At 40.7% G+C, this 20,697-nt stretch overlaps 1 protein-coding gene and 1 long non-coding RNA gene across 9 annotated transcripts in view; both read right to left on the bottom strand.

Moving 5' to 3' along the window:
- Window positions 1-3,794: 3,794 nt before the first annotated feature.
- On the bottom strand, window positions 3,795-13,040 carry LOC116541814. Its single transcript, XR_004264961.1, has 3 exons — window positions 12,898-13,040; window positions 6,533-6,536; window positions 3,795-3,806 (listed from the first exon to the last, which is right to left on the bottom strand). It is a non-coding gene; the product is annotated as an uncharacterized LOC116541814 (long non-coding RNA).
- Window positions 13,041-17,685: 4,645 nt separating this feature from the next.
- Window positions 17,686-20,697, bottom strand: part of TOPBP1 (DNA topoisomerase II binding protein 1) — a 153,593-nt gene continuing 150,581 nt past the window's right edge. For 7 of the 8 annotated variants that reach the window (XM_032266190.1, XM_032266200.1, XM_032266210.1 and 4 more), the window contains one exon: window positions 17,686-18,454. In XM_032266190.1, coding sequence (XP_032122081.1) covers window positions 18,311-18,454 — 144 coding nt within the window. In that variant the 3' untranslated portion in view covers window positions 17,686-18,310. The remainder of the gene's footprint in view (window positions 18,455-20,697) is intronic. The other variant, XM_032266254.1, reaches the window with a different exon arrangement.

Genomic DNA, 20,697 nt, shown 5'->3' with positions numbered 1-20,697 from the left:
TTTTTTTTTTTTTTTTTCTTAAGATAGAAACCACTCTTTTTAAAAAGACAGGGTCTTGTGTTGGACTGCAGTGGCACAATCATGGCTCACTGCAGCCTCTAACTCCTGGGATCAGGGAATCCTCCCACTTCAGTCAGCTCAGTAGCTGGGATTACTATGTGTGCCATCATGCACTATTTTTTTATTTTTAAGAGAAGAGGTGTTGCTTTATTGCCCAGGCTGGTCTCAAGCAGTCCTCCTTGGCCTCCCAAAGTAGCGGAATGTTTTACAGCCACTTGGGGAGCCACTACAGTTACAATTTAATACTTTAAAATTTTTAAAGTATTAAAGTGTACAATATAATACTTTTTTTGGTATATTCTCAAAGTTATGCAACCATCACCACTCTTAAAATTCTTGAACATTTCATCACCCCAGAAGGAAATCGTATTGTTATTAGTCATTCTCTGCTTTCCTCTCCAGTTCCTCAGTCCTAGGCAGCTGCCACTATTGTATTATTTGTCTCTAGTTTTTTTCCTCCTTTTTTTTTTTTTCTTCTTTTTTGAGAGAGAGTCTTGTTCTTGCCCAGGCTGGAGTGCAGTAGTGGAATCTCGGCTCACTGCAACTTCCACCTCCCGGGTTCAAGCAATTCTGCCTCAGCCTCCCCAGGTAGCCGGGATTACAGGTGACCACCACCACAGCCGGCTAATTTTTGTGTTTTTAGTAGAGACGGGGTTTCACCATATTGGCCAGGTTGGTCTCACTCCTGATGTCAGGTTATCTGCCCACCTCGGCCTCCCAAAGTGCTGGGATTACAGCTGCATGAGCCACCATGCCCAGCCTAGATTTTCTCATTCCAGGCGTTTCATTTAGAAAAGATTATACAATTTGTTTTTCAGTGACTGGCTTCCACACTTAGCCTGTTTTTGAGGCTTAGCGTGTATCAGTGTTTCATTTTTATTGCTACACAATATAGGTAATTGTATGGATATACCACATTTAAATTATACATTCATCAGTTGGACATTTGAATTGTTTCATTATTATGAATGATGGCATTATGAATGATGTTGCTATGAACTTCCCTGTACAAGTTTTTCTATCAACATATCCGGTTCTCTTTGGTATATACTTAAGGGTGAAATTGCTGGGTCATGTATCACTTTGAGGAACTGCCAAACTTCTAAAGTAGCCTCACCACATTATATTACTGTTCCCACCAGCAGTGTCAGAGGATTTCAATTTCTCCATATCTTTGTGATCACTTGTTTCTAGTGATCTAGTCTTCCTAGTGGTGTGAAGTATCTCATTGTAGTTTTATTTGCATTCCTATAATGACTAGTGGTGTTGAACATCTTGTGCTTATTGGCCATCTGTATGTCTTCTTTGGAAAAATGTGTATTCAAATCCTCTACCAATTTCTAAATTAGTTTATTTGTAATTTTATTATTAAGTTGCAAGTGTTTTAAATTTCAGGTACGACTTTGTCAAATACATGAAGTGTAAATATTTTCTCCTACCATTTTTCCCTTTTGTAGAAGTGTCTTTTGGAGCACAAAATTTTCAATTTTGATGAAGTCGAACTTAGCTGCTCTTTAGTTGCTTGTGATTTGGGTGTTATATCTAAGAAAACATTGCCTAACCCAAGTCGTAAAGATTTATCCCTATTTTTTTCTAAGAGTTTTATGTTTTTAACTCTTTCCTTTAGGTCTTTGTTATATTTTGAGTTAATTTTTTTTTATTGCAACCTAGGGTTCCAACTTCATTATTCTGCATGTGGATATACAGTTGCTCAGCACCATTTGTTTAGACTCTTGTGGTTTTGCAAGGAGGACGGGTGGTTGTTTTTGAGACAGCATCACCCAGGCTGGAGAGCAGTAGTGTGATCATAGTTCACCGCAGCCTTGGCTTGGGCTGAAACGACCCTGACTGCCTCAGCCTCTCAAGTAGCTGGGACTAAAATGTGCGCCACCACACCCAGCTAATTTTTTTTTTTTTTTTTTTTTTTTTTTTGGTAGACATGAAGTCTCACTATGTTGCCCAAGCTAATTTCAAACTCCTGAGTTCAGGTGGTCCTCCTACCTCAGCCTTGCAAAGTGCTGGAATTACAGTTGTGAACCATAGTGCCTGGCCTGAAGTTCTTACTCTTTATTTAGCACACTAAAGATTTTGCTTGTTTATATCCCTCTGTTCGAATGTGAAATTGGTTTGGGGTAGGAACACGTAGGCGGAGATGTCAGGAGGTTGAGAATGTGGGATAGGAATTTAGGACAGGTCATGCTATAGGTGTGTACACTGACAAAGGAACAAATTAGGTCACGATCTCAAGTTAGGGAGTGGAAACAAATTAATGGAGGTAGTCAGATCCAAAGGAGAGCCAAGAAGTTAAAAAATCATATGGACAGGTGTGCTGGGCACGGTGGCTCATGCCTGTAATCCTAGCACTTTGGGAGGCTGAGGTGGATGGATCACCTGAGGTCTGGGGTTGGAGACCAGCCTGACCAACATGGTGAAACCCCATCTCCACTAAAAATACAAAATTTGCTGGGCGTGGTAGTGCATGCCTGTAATCCCAGCTACTTGGGAGGCTGAGGCAGGAGAATCGCTTGAACGCAGGAGGTGGAGGCTGCAGTGAGCCAAGATCGCGCCATTGCACTCCAGCCTGGGCAACAAGAGTGAAACAATGTCTCAAAAAAGAAAATCATATGGACAGGTGTTCTAATAGTAGCATCCTGATACTGCAGGCTTGTAATTGTTTTAATTCACCATTTATCTTTTTTTTTCTTTTTAATGTTTTTGTGGAAGTCTCATGAGATCTGATAATTCACCATTTATTATAACTAGGTACTGATGGAGCCTGCAGAATGGAGGTAAGATAACATTTCTTCTCTTGGGCTTTAAATGAAGATAATGAATATTAGTGATATATTGAATAAGAAATAATTGCTTATTTTATATTATTATCTTTTTTGACATAGTTTCACTGTCACTCAGGCTGGAGTGCAGTGGCACAATCCTGGCTCACTACAACCTCCACCTCCTGGGTTCAAGCAATTCTCATGCCTCAGCCTCCCCAGTAGTTGGGATTAGAAGCGTGTGCCACCATGCCCAGCTAATTTTTTTTTTTTTTTTTTGTATTAGTGGAGACAGGGTTTCACCATGTTGTCCAGGCTGGTCTCGAACTCCTGACCTCAAGTAATCTGCATGCCTCAGCCTCCCCAGGTGCTTGGATTACAGGCGTGAGCCACCATGCCTGGCCTTAGAAATAATTGCTTTAAATAATCATATTTGTATTATTTAAAATAGGAATTATGTTCACATCAGGGATTTAGGATATATATAAAAGTAATCATTAAGGCAGTTCAGTCCTTTTGAATTTGCCCCCGAAGTGAGAACTGGAATTCTAAATAATTGGATTTAGTAATACAATGGGTAGACTTGAAGTCATTAACTTTAAAAGTCTTTTCAGTCCCTCAACCAAACTGTTCAGGGATCCAGTCAAAGCATGCCGCAAGAAACCTCTGTGAGATGGTTCATCTCCAAAGATGATGGAGAGTAGTGTGTAAGTGTGAGGGAAACAGCATTCACAGCATGTCTTACTTGTTATTAGGCTTGAGCAGACAGCTTTGGTATCAGGTCAGAAGCTGCGTTAACTAAGTAGCAGGCAGTCACTTTCTCACGAAAGGTAGCAGATTTGAAAGTAGGAATGACTTTAATTTTTTGCAGTTATTTAGTGTGACATTCTACACTTGGCATTGACATTTTAGGAAACATGGTCTTCCGTGACTAGATTTTGTTTTTCTTGAGATCTAACAACAGTTTTTGACCTCAAGCACTGAAGTTTGTTTTTGTTTTATTGTAAAGACAGCCTTGCTCTGTCACCCAGGGTGCATTGCAGTGGCACAGTCACAGCTCACTGCAACCTCAAACTCCTGGGCCTAAGTGATCATCCTGCCTCAGCCTCCTGAGTAGCCAGGACTACAGGTGTGCTCCATCATGCCTGGCTAATTTTTTATTATTTTGTAGAGATGGGGTCTTGCTGTGTTGCCCAGGCCCAGGCGGTCCTCACACCTTGGCCTCCCAAAATGCTGGAATTACAGGTGGGAGTTATTTGTGCCAATCCCTGAAGTTTTAAATCTCAGTATATTTAACCTTTTCTTATCTTTTTACTACAGAGTTACTGGCAGTAGTACTCTATTCCATGTTGTTTTCCTTTTATCCCCAGAGAACTCAAACTTTGATTTTGTATCTTTTGTTTAGGGAGGCAAGATGTACAAAACAAACCATTGATTTTTTGAATGTTAGCATAGTGAAACTCAAAACATCACCTATGGACAGAGATTTTGTGTGTCTTCTTTTTTTTTTTTTGGAGACAGAGTCTTACTCTTACCCAGGCTGGAGTGCAGTGGTGTGATGTCAGCCCACTGCAACCTCCGTCTCCTGGGTTCAAGCGATTCTTCTGCCTCAGCCTCCTGAGTAGCTGGGACCACGCCCAGTTAATTTTTGTATTTGTAGTAGAGACTGGGTTTCACCATATTGGCCAGGCTGGTCTCGAACTCCTGACCTCATGATCTGCCTGCCTCGGCCTCCCAAAGTGCTGGGATTACAGGTGTGAGCCACCACGCCCAGTGTCTTTCTTTTTAACTCCAAAGTTTAGATAGTATATCATTCCCTAGAAAATACTGCAGCTAAAGTTTTTATCCTGTATGAGCAATTTTATCTTTATTTATTTATTTTTGAGATGAAGTCTCACTGTGTTACTCAGGCTGGAGTGCAGTGGTACAATCTCGGCTCACTGCAACCTCTGCCTCCCAGGTTCAAGCCATTCTCCTGCCTCAGCTTCATGAGTAGCTGGGACTACAGGCACTCGCCACCACACCTGGCTACTTTTTGTATGTTTAGTAGAGACAGGGTTTTGACATGTTGGCCAGGCTGGTTTCGAACTCCTGACCTCAGGTGATCCACCCACCTCGGCCTCCCAAGGGATTACCTCCCAAGTGCTGAGATTACCATCATGAGCCACCTCACCTGGCCTTAGCAATTTTCATCATAAGAAGTAGGGCAACTCTATAAGATTATGTCCATGGTTCTCAAACTGCTGCATTTTGGAATAACCTGGGAGTCATTAAAAAAAAAAAAAAAAAAAAAAAAAAAAAACTGATGCCTGACTCCCACATCCAGACATTCTGAATTAATTAGTATGGAGTGTGACCTGAGCAGAGGGATGTTTTTTCAAGTCCCACAGTTCTAAGTACAACAAAATCCGGGAACCACTGGGTCATGTCAAAAAATGATAAATGATTTCCCTAGTGCACGGTTGGAAAACAACCATGGGGCTAGCTCAAGTAGGAAATCTTCTAAATTGCATTCTTAGCCCAGAAAGGATTATCATATTCCCACATGCATTTTTGGATGCCGTTAAATGAGGGAAAGTAGATACTGAAGTTGGAGGGAAAGACCTGGAAACTGAAATGCTTCATTTTTTGATTTTTTACAAAACTACACATTTTTGTAGTTCAGTAGTTATCAGTATAATGACCATTTTTAATATCTCACCTGTCATTTCTTAGATAACTGCCTCATCATCAGTGTAATTTCTGTAGCTACTCGTTATCCTTCTCTCCATTCTGTTTGACTTGTCTCTTGACAGCAAATCTGAGCATTCCTGAGTTTAATCGCTGTGAATGTTCATCTGTCTTACACTACCCCTGGCCACTTTAAATTTGCCGTTTCATTATGTTGCTCAATCACAGCACCTCTGGGTTTTAAGAGTTTCTTTAGAATTCTGCTATTCTCCCTGGTGACCATGAATTCAACCATAGTTAATTAACCTCACCAGAGATAAGCTTTGGCAGCTGCAGAATCTTACAGCTCATCTATTTAGGAATCAGAACCTCAGGCCAAGTGTAGCTTGTACCGCCTACACACTCTAGGTCTGTGGCTCACCTTACCAGCTCCTGCCTTTAAAGGTCATGTGGGTTGCACTTAAGCGTCTTTTCATAATGAGGTGTGGGCACAGACTGGAATCTCTTAGGTTTGTCTTTGGTTTTATTATAACTTGCTGGGACTACTTCCTGGATTGCTCTGATTTTACAGTTCAAATGTATGTCTTTAATTAGAACCTGAATTAAACACGGAAGTCAGGGACTCCTAACCTCAGTGGCACCATGGTAATGGGGGTGAAGAGGAGGTTGCAAGCTCCCATTATATTCTTTTGTTCTGCCCTGACATCCTCTTCTTTTTAAAAAAAAAAAAAAAAACAACAACAACAAAAAAAAAAATAAATAAAAAACCTTAGCTCCAGCTTGCAAGAGTGTTAAATCATTTACTGGAAAATTTTAAAACTGTATGGTTTTTAACCTTGAGCCAGGCCCTGTTCTAAACAGGTAAAAGTGTTGACTCTTTTAACCCTGAAAGCTCCTTAAAGATGGGAAAATAGGTTCTGGAAGGTTCAATAGCTTGCCTGGAGTCATAGCTGGTAATGAAGGAGCCAGGATTCCAACCCAGGTGTTTCAGCTCTAGCAAGTTTTTAACCATGAGGCTTTGCTTCCACTTTTCTCCTTAGATTTAACGGTAGAGAAGGAACATGGGAACCAAATGCTCCTTCAAAATGACTTGAAAATGCCCTTTGCCCTGTTCCTGTCCCAGGGTCAGCAGGGACGCATTAGAGCCTGACTTCTTCAGTCTCCCCTCAAAGCAGCAGAAAGTTCTTAATGTGGAGGTGAGTTGTACTATCTTTTCTTTCAGTTGCTGGGGGCAGAATTTTAGACTGTTTTACAATGAGAATTTTCGTGTACAATAGCCCAGGGGGTAGCATAGTAAATATCCTTCAACCTCTGGCCCACCTTCAACAGTTACTGCTTTGCGGTCTCTCTTTTTAGCTGTGAATATACTCTACATTTTCTGGGTTATTTTAAAGCTAATCTGAGACCAGCTGGGCACGGTGGCTCACCTCCGTAATCCCAGCACTTTGGGAGGCTGAGGCAGGCAGATCACCTGAGGTCAGGAATTTGAGACCAGCCTGACCAACATGGAGAAACCCCGTCTCTACTAAAAATACAAAATTATCTGGGTGTGGTGGTGCATGCCTGCAATCACAGCTACTAGGGAAGCTGAAGCAGGAGAATTGCTTGAACCTGGGAGGCGGAGGTTGCAGTGAGCTGAAATCACGCCATTGCACTACAGCCTGGGCAACAAGAGCACAACTCCATTTCAAAAACGAAAGAGAGAGAGAGTAAGCAAGCTAATCTGAGACCTACTCCTTCCATAAATATTTCACCAACAGATAAAGGCTCTTTTAACAACCAAAATACCATTATCACACCTAAAAAGCATTTCTGTAATATTAGATATCCTGTGTGTTAAAGCTTCTGATTTCACATGGCCACTTCACAGTTGCTTTATTTGAAAAAAAAAATCCAGACAAGGAAGCCCCATTGCATTTAGTTTTCTAAGTCTCCCTTAATTTCCTCACCTTATTTTTAATTTTTTGCCAGTTATTGGGGAAACGTGGTCACTTGGCTTGTAGGGTATTCCACATTCTATATTTAACTGATTGCTTTCCCTCATTTTCTATGAGGGAAACAGGTAGTGTCCCAGCTTATAATGCTAGATTGAGCTGAATTCATGGACATGGATGCACTTTAGAGATTCTGGATTTAAGCATTAGCTCATTAGGGCTCTAAGGGCTTACTTGCTTTGTTGACTGAAATGTGGACTTGGAGGTGGTCTATGTTTAATGAAGTGGGGTGCCAGAGCTTCCACAGCATGCTGTGGAGGAGGGATTCGGCTTAGGGAGATAGGACTGTTGGAGTGGATTTATCATGTACTCTTCCAAACCACATCTTGAGATGGTCCAGAAGGCACTCTCTTATTTAAAACATTAAGAAATACATTAGTGAAGAGAGTGCCTGCCACCTTGAAATCTCTGTGGTTGCTCTCTGTCGTAGGCCAGACAACTGTGCCGTGGAGATGGGCACCCTGATTTCAGTGAGGGTGGTGGGATCTCAGAGGAGCAGAGGCCAAGGGCAGCATTAACCAGCTCCATTATCCACAGACTATGCTGTCAATAGAGGGCACTGTGGAGACACTGGAAGGCTAGGGCAAGAAGAAAGGACTTTCCTTCCTGGTGTGCTGTTTTCCACAGTGGCCAGTGGATGAGCATGTGCTAGAGCCTGGAAGTGTTTATGTGGCAGCCCTCAGTTTCAGCAGCAGCTCACCCCTTCCTCCTGTAAGCTTCTTCCCATGGTCAGCTGCTAGCCGGGCCTCCTGGTAAGTTTTCCTGCCGCCTAGTGGCAGGATTCTAGGTCAGCCAAGGCCTGTAGTCTCCAGCACTTCTCATCTTTTGCTGAGGTGTAACTGTCTCCAGAGGGGTGGGCTCCTCTTCTAAATGTCCGAGTTCCTTCCCTTTTCTCTCTGTTGGGTAGTAGTTGCTTTCTGCACTTGCTACTTTTATACTTTTTAAAAATCCCATTTAGTAGTTGTCTTCTAATTAACAATTCTTTAAAATTTCCCTCTTCAAGTGTGGTTTTTACTCAATGTTCACTGACTCTAGGCAGTTAAGATCTGGAGCCTTCATCACATGTGAGTCTAACAGCAATGGACAAGAATACTTCATAGATCATATTCTGTGCTTCTAGTGCATTGCGTGAGAGCCACATATCCAGTTGTCTCTTATTTTTTTATTTTTTTATTTATTATACTTTAAGTTCTGGGGTACATGTGCAGAACATGCAGATTTGTTACATAGGTATACACATGCCATGGTGGTTTGCTGCATCCATCCCCCATCATCTATATTAGGTATTTCTCCCAATGCTATCCCTCCCCAATCTCCCCACCCCCTGCTATCCCTCCCCTAGCCCCCATCCCGCAACAGGCTCCAGTGTGTAATGTTCCCCTCCCTGTGTCCATGTGTTCTGATTGTTCAACATCCACTTATGAGTGAGAATATGCGGTGTTTGGTTTTCTGTTCTTGTGTCAGTTTGCTGAGAATGATGGTTTCCAGCTTCATTCATGTCCCTGCAAAGGACATGAACTCATCCTTTTTTTGGCTGCATAGTATTCCACAGTATATATGTGCCACATTTTCTTTATCCAGTCTATCACTGATGGGCATTTGGGTTGGTTCCAAGTCTTTGCTATTGTGAATAGTGCCGCAGTAAACATATGTGTGCATGTGTCTTTATAATAGAATGATTTATAATCCTTTGGGTATATATCCGGTAATGGGATTGCTGGGTCAAATGGTATTTCTAGTTCTAGATCCTTGAGGAATCACCACACTGTCTTCCACAATGGTTGAGCTAATTTACATTCCCACCACAGTGTAAAAGTGTTCCTATTTCTCTACATCCTCACCAGCATCAGTTTCCTGATTTTTAATGATCGCCATTCTAACTGGTGTGAGATGGTATCTCAATGTGTTTTTGATTTGCATTTCTCTAATGACCAGTGATGAGGTGCATTTTTTCATTTGTTTGTTGGCTGCATAAATGTCTTCTTTTGAGAGGTGCCTGTTCATATCCTTTGCCCACTTTTTGATGGGGTTGTTTCTTTTTTTCTTATAAATTTAAGTTCTTTGTAGATTATGGATATTAGCCCTTTGTCAGATGGGTAGATTGCAAAAATGTTTCCCATTCTGTTGGTTGCTGGTTCACTCTAATGATAGTTTCTTTCACTGTGCAGAAGCTCCTAAGTTTAATTAGATCCCATTTATCAATTTTGGCTTTCGTTGCCATTGCTTTTGGTGTTTTAGTCATGAAGTCCTTGTCCATGCCTATGTCCTGAATGGTATTGCCTAGGTTTTCTTCTAGGATTTTTATGGTGTTAGGTCTTATGTGTAAATCTTTAATCCATCTGGAGTTAATTTTTGTATAAGGTGTAAGGAAGGGGTCCAGTTTCAGCTTTCTGCCTATGGCTAGCCAGTTTTCCCAACACTATTTATTAAATAGGGAATCCTTTCCCCATTGCTTGTTTTTGTTAGGCTTGTCAAAGATCAAATGGTTGTAGATGTGTGGCACTATTTCTGAGGCCTCTGTTCTGTTGCATTGGTCTATATGTCTGTTTTGGTACCAGTCTCATGCTGTTTTGATTACTGTAACTTTGTAGTATAGTTTCAAGTCAGGTAACATGATGCCTTCAGCTTTGTTTTTTTGGATTTAGGATTGTCTGGGCTCTGTGGGCCTTTTTGTTCCATATGATGTTTAAGGTGGTTTTTTCCAAGTCTGTGAAGAAAGTCAATGGTAGCTTGAAGGGGATGGCATTGAATCTATAAGTTACTTTAGGCAGTATGGCTATTTTCACAGTACTGATTTTCCTAACCATGGGCATGGAATGTTTTTCCATCTGTTTGTGTCCTCTCTTATTTTCTTGAACAGTGGTGTGTAGTTCCCCTTGAAGAGGTCCTTCACATCCCTTGTTAGTTGTATTCCTAGATATTTTATTCTCTTTGTAGCAATTGTGAATGGGAGCTCACTCTTGATTTGGCTCTCTGTTTGTCCATTACTGGTGTATAGGAATGCTTGAGATTTTTGCACATTGATTTTGTATCCTGAGATTTTGCTGAAGTAGCTTATCGGCGTAAGGAGATTTTGGGCTGAGAAGATAGGGTCTTCTAAATATGCAATCATGCCATCTGCAAATAGAGACAATTTGACTTCCTCTTTTCCTAATTGAATACCCTTTATTTCTTTTTCTTGTTAGATTGCTCTGGCTAGAACTTCCAATACTATGTTGAATAGGAGTGGTGAGAGAGGGCATCCTTGTCTAGTGGCAGTTTTCAAGGAGAATGCTTCCAGTTGTTGCCCATTCAGTATGATATTGGCTGTGGGTTTGTCGTAAATGGCTTTTATTATTTTGAGATATGTTCCATCGATTTATTGAGAGTTTTTGGCATAAAGCACTGTTGAATTTTATTGAAGGCCTTCTCTGCATCTATTGAGATAATCATGTGGTTTTTGTCTTTGGTTCTGTTTATGTGATGGATTACGTTTATGGATTTGCATATGTTGAACCAGTCTTGCAACCCAGGGATGAAGCCGACTTGAACGTGCTGGATAAGCTATTTGGTGTGCTGTTGGATTCAGTTTGCCAGTATTTTATTGAGGATTTTCACATCAATGTTCATCATGGATATTGGCCTGAAATTTTATTTTTTAGTTGTGTTGCTGCCAGGTTTTAGTATCAGGATGATGTTTGTCTCATAAAATGAGTTAGGGAGGATTCCCTCTTTTTGTATTGTTTGGAGTAGTTTCAGAAGGAATGGTACCAGCTCCTCTTTGTATGTCTGGTAGAATTCGGCTGTGAACCCATCTGGACCTGGGCTTTTTTTGGGTGGTAAGCTCTTACTTGCTGCCTCAACTTCACACCTTGTTACTGGTCTATTCAGGGATTCAACTTCTTCCTGGTTTAGTCTTGGGAGGGTGTAAGTGTCCAGGAATTTATCCATTTTTTCTAGATTTACTGGTTTATTTGCATAGAGGTGTTTGTAGTATTCTCTCATGGTAGTTTGTATTTCTGTGGGATTGGTGGTGATATCCCCTTCATCATTTTTTATTACATCTATTTGATTCTTCTCTCTTTTCGTCTTTATTAGTCTGGCTATGGTGATCTATTTTGTTGATCTTTTCAAAAAACCAGGTCCTGGATTCAGTGATTTATTTATTTATTTATTTGTTTGTTTATTTTTTTGAGATGGAGTCTCACTCTGTCACCCAAGCTGGAGTGCAGTGGCACAAACTCGGCTCACTGCAACCTCTGCCTCCTAAGTTCAAGCAATTCTCCTGTCTTAGCCTCCCAAGTAGCTGGGACTACAGGCATATGCCACCATGCCCTGCTAATTTTTGTATTTTTAGTAGAGACCGAGTCTTGCCATATTTGCCAGGCTGGTCTCGAACTTCTGACCTTGTGGTCCACCTGCCTCATCCTCCCAAAGTGCTGGGATTACAGGCATGAGCCACTGTGCCCGGCCTCATTTATTTTTTTTTTAAGGCTTTTTACGTGTGTCTATTTCCTTCAGTTCTGCTCTGATCTTAGCTATTTCTTGTCTCCTGCTAGCTTTTGAATTTGTTTGATCTTGCTTCTCTAGTTCTTTTAATTATGATGTTACGGTGTTGATTTCAGATCTCTCCTCACTTCTCATATGGGCATTTAGTGCTATAAATTTCCCTGTAGACATTGCTTTAAATGTATCCCAGAAATTCTGGTACATTGTATCTTTGTTCTCTTTGGTTTTGAAGAACATCTTTGTTTCTGCCTTCATTTCATTATTTATCCAGTAGTCATTCAGGAGCAGATTGTTCAGTTTTCATGTAGTTGTGTGGTTTTGAGTGAGTTTCTTAATCCTGAGTTCTAATTTGATTGCACTGTGGTCTGAGACTGTTTGTTATGATTTCTGTTCTTTTGCATTTGCTGAGGAGTGATTTACTTCCAGTTATGTGGTCAATTTTAGAATAAGTGTGATATGGTGCTGAGAAGAATGTATATTCTATGGATTTAGGGTGGAGAGTTCTGTAGATGTCTGTTAGGTCTGCTTGGTCCAGATCTGAGTTCAAGTCCTGGATATCCTTGTTAATTTTCTGTCTCATTGATCTAATATTGACAGTGGAGTGTTAGGGTCTCCCACTATTATTGTGCGGGAGTCTAAGTCTCTTTGTAGGTCGTTAAGAACTTGCTTTATGAACCTGAATGCTCCTGCATTGGGTGCATATATATTTAGGATAGTTAGCTCTTCTTGTTTGTCTCTTTTGATCTTTGTTGGTTTAAAGTCTGTTTTATCAGAGACTAGAATTGCAACCCCTGCTTTTGTTTGCTCTCCATTTGTTTGGTAAATCTTCCCCCATCCCTTTATTTTGAGCCTATATTTGTCTTTGCACATGAGTTGGGTATCCTGAATACAGCACACAGATGGGTCTTGACTATCCAATTTGCCAGTCTGTGTCTTTTCATTGGGGCATTCATCCCATTTACATGTAAGGTTAATATTGGTATGTGTGAATTTGATCCTGTCATTTTGATGCTAGCTGGTTTTGCCTGTTAGTTGATGCAGTTTCTTCATAGTGTCGATGACCTTTACAATTTGGTATGTTTTTGCAGTGACTGGTACTGGCTGTTCCTTTCTATGTTTAGTGCTTCCTTCAGGAGCTCTTGTAAGGCAGGCCTGGTGGTGACAAAATCTCTCAGAAGTTGCTTGTCTGTAAAGTATTTTATTTGTGTGTGTGCTTTTAATACAAAAAAAAATTGTATTAATTTTTTTTTTTTGTAGAGACAGAGTATACATGTTGCCCAGGCTGGTCTCAAACTCCTGGGCTTAAGCAATCCTCCCGCCTCAGCTTCCCAAGTGCTGGGATTACAGGCGTGAGCCACTGCACCCAGCCTAGTTGTCTTCTCTTTTGTAAGGTGGAGTCTCACTCTGTCACCCAGGCTGGAGTACAGTTGCACAATCTCGGGTCACTGCAACCTCCATCTCTTGGGTTCAAGCGATTCTCCTGCCTCAGTCTCCTGAGTAGCTGCAATTACAGGCACCTGCCACCATGTCCGGCTTTTTTTTTTTTTTCTCCGTATTTTTAGTAGAGATAGGGTTTCACCATGTTGGCCAGGCTGGTCTCAAACTCCTGACCTCAAGTGATCCACCTGCCTTGGCCTCCCAAAGTGCTGGGATTACAGGCATGAACCACTACACCCAGCCAAAACTTGATAATTTTCATTGCAGATTTCCAAATGTTAAACAAGCATGAGATGGCTCTGCTGAATGGCTACTACTTGTTGTGTCAGACTACTGTCCACTCTAGTGGGGATGGTGCCATGTGAGAGAGGCTGAAGAAGAGATGCGGAGCCAGTGAATGAGACCTAGGGTTTATTGTGGATTTACATAACAGGACAGTCTGGGAGCAGTGGGTGGGACAGGAAAATTGCTACTGTTTTAAAAAAGCATGTAGTTTAACATATCGTTTTCACTTAGCAACTTCTACCTAGCAACTTCCACTTAACCCAATACAAAGGGCCACCATCCCCTGTACAGCCTGCATTCCAAGGAATGGGCAAGGGGTACAGATGTCCTTCATTGGTAAGGAGTGAGTCTCTGGGTTGGCCACACCTGGATTCCTTAACTTGGAACTCCGAACATAGATTCTTCTTAGGCCCCAGGGTCACTTCCCAGGGTATGCCTGCCATAGGCTGCAACTCAAGATGGTAGAGAAAGAGCTGAGTGGCAGGGCATGGTGGCTCACACCTGTAATCCAGGCACTTTGAGAGGCTGAGGTGGGCAGTTCATTTGAGGTCAGGATTTTGAGACCAGCCTGGCCAACATGGTGAAACCCCGTCTCTACAAAAATTGAAAAATTAGCTGGATGTGGTGGCGGGGGCCTATATAGTCCCAGCTACTCAGGAGGCTGAGGCAGAATGGCTTGAACCCAGGAGGTGGAGGTTGCAATGAGCTGAGACTGTGCCACTGTACTCCAGCCTGGGTGACAGAGCAAGACTTCATCTCAAAAAGAAACAAAAGAAAATGAGCTGGGTGCCTTGCTTGTTGACAGATCTAGATTTAAAATCTTTTTAGGGATTCAGAATAAGGATCAGACAACTATGGCCCACTGCCTATTTTTGTATGGCCTGAAGCTAAGAATGATTTTTATCTTAAAGGGTCAGAGGGAAACCAAGCCTTGATACAAAGCAGCCTATGTAATGAAGCCCTTTTAGGTGAGAGGTATGAACTGTGAAATAATAGGTTTGGATTAGAGCAGTGGTTTGTGACTTTAGGGTGGAAAGTCACAGATCTAAACTCTAGAATTATGAATTCTACCCTAAAAATGCTCATATACAAGCCAGCTGGGCATGGTAGCTCATGCCTGTAATCCAAGCACTTTGGAGGCCAAGGTAGGTGGATCACCTGAGGTCGGGAGTTCAAGACCAGCCTGATGAACATGGTGAAACCCCGTCTTAAAATAAATAAATAAATAAATAATTTAAAGAATTTTTAAACATTTTTTTAAATAAAAAAAAAAAGAAAAATACTCATATACAAAACAGCCTGTTCGATTCCTATGCATCTCAGGCCCCACAGTAAACACCTAATTACTGCTAATATTGTTATTGGTCTGCTCAGGCTGCCATAAAAGAACACCAAGGGCTGAGTGGCTTAAACCACAGAAATGTATTTTCTCACCATTCTGGAGGTTGGAAATCCAAAATCAAGGAGATGGCCAGGGTTGGAATCTGGTGAGGACTTTCTTCCTGGTGTGTAGACAGACAGCAGCCCTCTCCCTGTGTGCTCACAGGGCCTTTCCTCCATGCAGGCAAACTTCTGGTGTGCCTTCCTAGTCTTCCTTTTATTCTTTTTTTTTTAAAGATGGGGTTTCACCATGATGGCCAAGCTGGTCTTGAACTCCTGACCTCAGGTGATCCACCCACCTCAGCCTCCTAAAGTGCTAGGATTACAGGCGTGAGCCACCACGCCTGGCTGTCTTCCTTTTATTTATTCATTTTTTTGAGACAGGGTTTCAGTCTTGTTGCCCAGGCTGCAGTGCAATGGCGTGATCTTGACTCACCACAACCTCCGCCTCCTGGGTTCATTATTTTCCTGCCTCAGCCTCCCAAGTAGCTGGGATTACAGGCATGCGCCACCACGCCCTGCTAATTTTGTATTTTTAGTAGAGACAGAGTTTCTCCATGTTGGTCAGGCTGGTCTTGAACTCCCAACTTCAGGTAATCTGCCTGCCTTGGCCTCCCAAAGTGCTGAGATTACAGGCACGAGCCGCCACACCTGGCTGTGCCTTCCTATTAGCAGGGCACTTGTCCTGTTGGATTAGGGCCTCGTTCTTATGACCTCATTTAACCTTATCCCCTTATAAAGGCTCTATCTACAATCACATAGCAGATTAGGCCTTAACCCGTGAATTTTAGGGGGACACATCTCAGTCCATAACAATGTTAATAATAAATCTGAGTATAATTGAGTACTGTATTTACATTAAGAATTCCTACCTCTTTAAGTTCTAAGAGACCATGTGTCCAGGTAGTTTGTTGCTGAATCCTAGGCACAGGCTGAGGATTCCTATTTGTTGAATTAACAAATGCTGGTGAGATCAGACTAACAGGAAAATTCATGGAGGGATATAAAGTGCTAATTTAAGTATCACAGAATAAAATGCTTCAGAGAAGAAACTCATACTAATCTAATCAAGGCAAGTTCCACACCTCCCTCCCCCTTTTAAGCAAGACTACCTGTGGTTGGAATTAGCATGTAAAAGGATATTGTTGCTGGCATTAGGACATTTACAGATGAAGAGTCAAAGCCAGAGTTCAAGTGGTTTATACAGGGTACGGGCAGATGCTGGAGAGTCAGAAGGAGAAACTGAGACCTGGAGCCTTAAATGGTAAACTGTGTGCCTGTTTGAACTGGAAAACCATAATTTTGGCAGAAAATAAAGTGGTAGATTAGGTTAATTTAAAAACTATTTCAAATAATGTTTCTTTTTTTGAGACGGAGCTTCACTCTGTCGCCCAGCCTGGAGTGCAGTGGCGCAATCTCGGGTCACTGCAACCTCTACCACCTGGTTTAAGTGATTCTCCTGTCTCAGCCTCCTGTGTAGCTGGGATTACAGGCACATGCCAGCACACTCAGTTAATTTTTATATTTTTAGTAGAGATGGGGTTTTGCCACGTTGACCAGGCCGGTCTCGAACTCCTGACCTCAAGTGATCTGCCCACTTTGGCCTCCCAAAGGGTTGGGATTACAGGTGTTAGCTACTGCACCCAGCCTATTTCAAAGAATTTTGAGTAATAAAATTCAGGGAAATGTACTACAAATCTATAACGCGATTCAGCTAAAATAGCTCTGATAAAACCAGGCCCATTGGTTTTTGTTTGGTGGAAGGGAGGGGGATGTTTACATCATAATGCTACCAATTTCTCTGTGTGGAATTTGTATTGTCCTAAACTGTGAACTAGATCAAAGCTGAAAATTGAAGGGCCAATCCTCTACTCCATTTTGAAGAAAATCTGATGAAAATTTAAGGGACTTTGTGTCCAAGTTGAGCGCTCTCTCCTTCATTGTTTGAATCTGTCTTTTAAAAAGTCATTTCGAATAGTTGATATCAAAATTACATTCCTAACAGATTCTGGTTTGTCCTTCAAATGAAATTCGGGTTATTTATAGAGAACTGTGGTAGCACATGTAGTATTTGGTGTCTGGGTTTAGCATAATGAAGGCTAATACAATATAGTATTCCAATAAAAGTATGTCTTAATCTAATAGGGCAATATTCTAAATAACAAACATCAGAAATGTTAATGAGCAATTCTTTTTTTTTTTTTTTTGAGACAGGGTCTCATTCTGTCACCTAGGCTGAAGTGCAGTGGCATGATTTTGGCTCAATGCAACCTCTGCCTCCTGAGTTCAAACAGTGCTCGTGCTTCTGCCTCCCAAGTAGCTGGGACTACAGGCATCAGAGACCATGCTTGGCCAATTTTTTTTTTTTTTTGTAGAGATGAGGTTTCGCCATGTTATCCACGCTGGTCTTTGAACTCCTGGGTTCAAGTGATCCACCTACCTTGGCCTCCCAAAGTGGTGGGATTACAGGCATGAGCCACTGTACCTGGCCTGCATTCATTTTTTAAGTTATATAAATGTTTTGTTGCTTCAACAGAACAGATGCCAGGGTGTGCTTTTTAAAAAAATTTGTCTATGTAAACACATCTTAATACTAATTTGAGTCACTACTTTTATTCTTTATTATCACATTTTCCAAGTTTTGGCACCCAAACTTGGCAAACATCATGTAGATTTGTACAAACATACATATACATATATACACATATTTATAGCCCCAGCTTCCTCATTAAACTTTGTGCTCAGGCTCCTCGTAAAAGAGGTAAAATGGTGAGAAGATAAAAATCAGGGAAAACATGAATAAATCCTGATTGACAAATCTTATTGTTATGAATTAAGGTAGACATTTTAAAGCAAAATCCATCACTTTACTAAAATTTCCACTAAGCTACAGCTTCAGATATTTACAAGAAAAATAAACATCTTTTAACATACTTCAATGTGGTTTAACAGCAAGCTAGCTGAGGAGGTGTATTTTGTTATTTCAGGTAACTTTTTATTAAGAAACAGTTAATATTTCAGTGATTAAAATTTCAGGTGTTCAAAACTCAGGAAGGGTCATCATTATACTCTGAAGCAAAATTCTTCAGGTAATCATCTTTAAATAACTACTCAAATCCATCACAGTCACATTCAGGCTTTCAACTTTTAAAAGCATTTAATGTTTGGTAACTAGTCCCCGCCCCCCCCCCCCCATGTTTGGTAACTGAAGAGTAGATATGATTAGTGTACTCTCGGTCTTTTGATTTTATTTGTTTCTGTAGAAGCTTTCCTTTTTTGTGATAATCCAGGCCCAAGTTCCTTATTATTCTGAAGAAATGAAATAGCTTCTGGTAGACAGTAATTTTCTACATGAGGAGGCGATTCCTATAAAAGGAAAAAAAAAATGATTTTTTTAAATGATTTCAAACATTTACATGATCTGGTAATATATATTTTTTAGAAAATCTCAGGCCTCTCAGGGATGAAGCTAATAAACTTAAAGGAAAATGCATATTCATTCCTAGGTTCCAGCAAATTAAACAAAATGGACGCTATGGAACAAAGTCTCACCTTTTATCAGAGAAATACGTGTATAGCTCAGAGTAGGGCAAGCTCAGATCTTACAAACATTTCGTATCAGTGTTTTTAATCCCCACTTTAGAGATAAAAATGAAAAAGGTAAAATAAAACAACCAATGTCACATAACTAGCAGGTAGCAAAGCCAAAATGCATACTCTACATACCCTATCTGACTCCAAAACCCTTGCATTTCCCCCCTACAACCAACAGAGAAGAAATGGATCTTTCCCCCCTTATTATGAGTGTAATAAAACTTAAATTTCTAGCAACATGGCAGACTGGGCAACCTGAAAATGAATCACCACAAAATACCAAGTAAGAGCCTTTTGATTCAGTTCTTCCATGGATAACAACTACAAATTCTGACCAAAATATATTAAAAGCAACCACAGACCCTGGAGAATAAATAAATAAATCAAATAGGGGGACTGGGGGTGCAAATTCAGTGTATGAAGTACATTCCCTGCTAAACAATACAATACTCTTTGGAGGAGCAAAAGAACAGAACAGAATCTAGGGTTTCTTTTTTTGGGGGAGATGGGGGTCTTGCTATTTTGCCCAGGCTGGTCTCAAACTCCTGAACTGAAGCAATCCTCCTGTCTCAGCCTCCTGGGTAGCTAGGACTACAGGCATACTACCATGCCAGACTTGAATCTAGAGTTTCTTACAACTTATTCATGATGTCCAGAATATATCCAAAATTACTCCATATGTAAAGAAGCAAAACATGACCCATTTCTTAAGAAAAAATCAGAATCATTTAAATAAACAAATACTTAGGTATAAACTTAACAAAACATACATAGGATTTATATGCTGAAAATTACAAAATATTCATGAAAAATTAAAGACCACCTAAATTAATAAAGATATTCCATGTTCATGGAATAGAAGACTCAATGTGGTAAAGATGCAGATTCAAAATGATCTGTAAGTTTAATGAGATTCCTATCAAAATTCCAATAAGGTTCTTTTTATAGACATGAATAAGCTTATTTAAAAACTTATATAAAGAGATACAGGCAAAAAAAAAAAGAGCTGCTAAAATAGCTAAAACAATCTGGAAAGGAATAAAGTGGAAGGAATCACCTGCTATACTGGAGTTTACTTTATATAGGTATAGTCATCTAGACAGGGAAGTACTATAGAGGGAAAGAGACACATGGATCAATGGAACTGAAAAAAAGAACCCAGAAACCCACACAAATAAATATGCCTAAATGAACTTTTTTTTTCTCTTGCTCTTGTTGCTCAGGCTGCAACCTCTGCCTCCTGGGTTCAAGCAATTCTCCTGCCTTAGCCTCCTGCGTAGCCGGGACTACAGGTATACGCCACCACAGCTGGCTAATTTTGTATTTTTTGAGATGGAGTCTCACTCTGTTGCCCAGACTGGAGTGTAGTGGTGCGATCTTGGCTCACTGCAGCCTCCACCTCCCAAGTAGCTGGGATTATAGGTGTGCACTGTCACACCCAGCTAATTTTTGTATTTTCAGTAGAGACAGGGTTTCACCATATTGGCCAGGCTGGTCTCAAACTCCTGACCTCGGGTGATCTGCCTGCCTCGGCCTCCCAAAGTGCTGGGATTAAACACTCCTCCCTCCAAAAGGTAAATATCTGCTTTAGAAGGCCAATGGATATAATTCTAAAAATATTAAATTACACAAAAAATGCAAGAAAGAAAAGGAAGAACAAGGACAAAGAGCAAACAGAAAACAAACAGCCAAAAAACCCATCCCTAAATCCAATCATACCAATAATTACACGATGGACTAAACACTCCAAAGAATAAAAGAGCAAGGCCCAACTACATCCTGTCTATAACAAAGCCATTTTAAATATAAGACACAGACAAGTTTAAAATTAAAAACCATGAAAAGAGTTATCATGGCACAGAGCAAACAGATAAAGACTCTATTAACCTCAATGTACATTCAAGACAAAGTAGGCCCAGAGACACATGTTATAACAAAGAATATGTGCAAATCACAAAAATTATATATGAGTAAACAACTAGCAACAAAGTTTGAAATAAATGGGGCAAAAGCTG

Source organism: Sapajus apella, unplaced genomic scaffold, assembly GCF_009761245.1.
Source record: "Sapajus apella isolate SASKATOON/1434 unplaced genomic scaffold, GSC_monkey_1.0 scaffold4, whole genome shotgun sequence".
Taxonomy (NCBI): Eukaryota; Metazoa; Chordata; class Mammalia; order Primates; family Cebidae; genus Sapajus; species Sapajus apella.
Note: the sequence above shows the minus strand (reverse complement) of the source record. Positions and strands in the feature narration are given on the sequence as shown.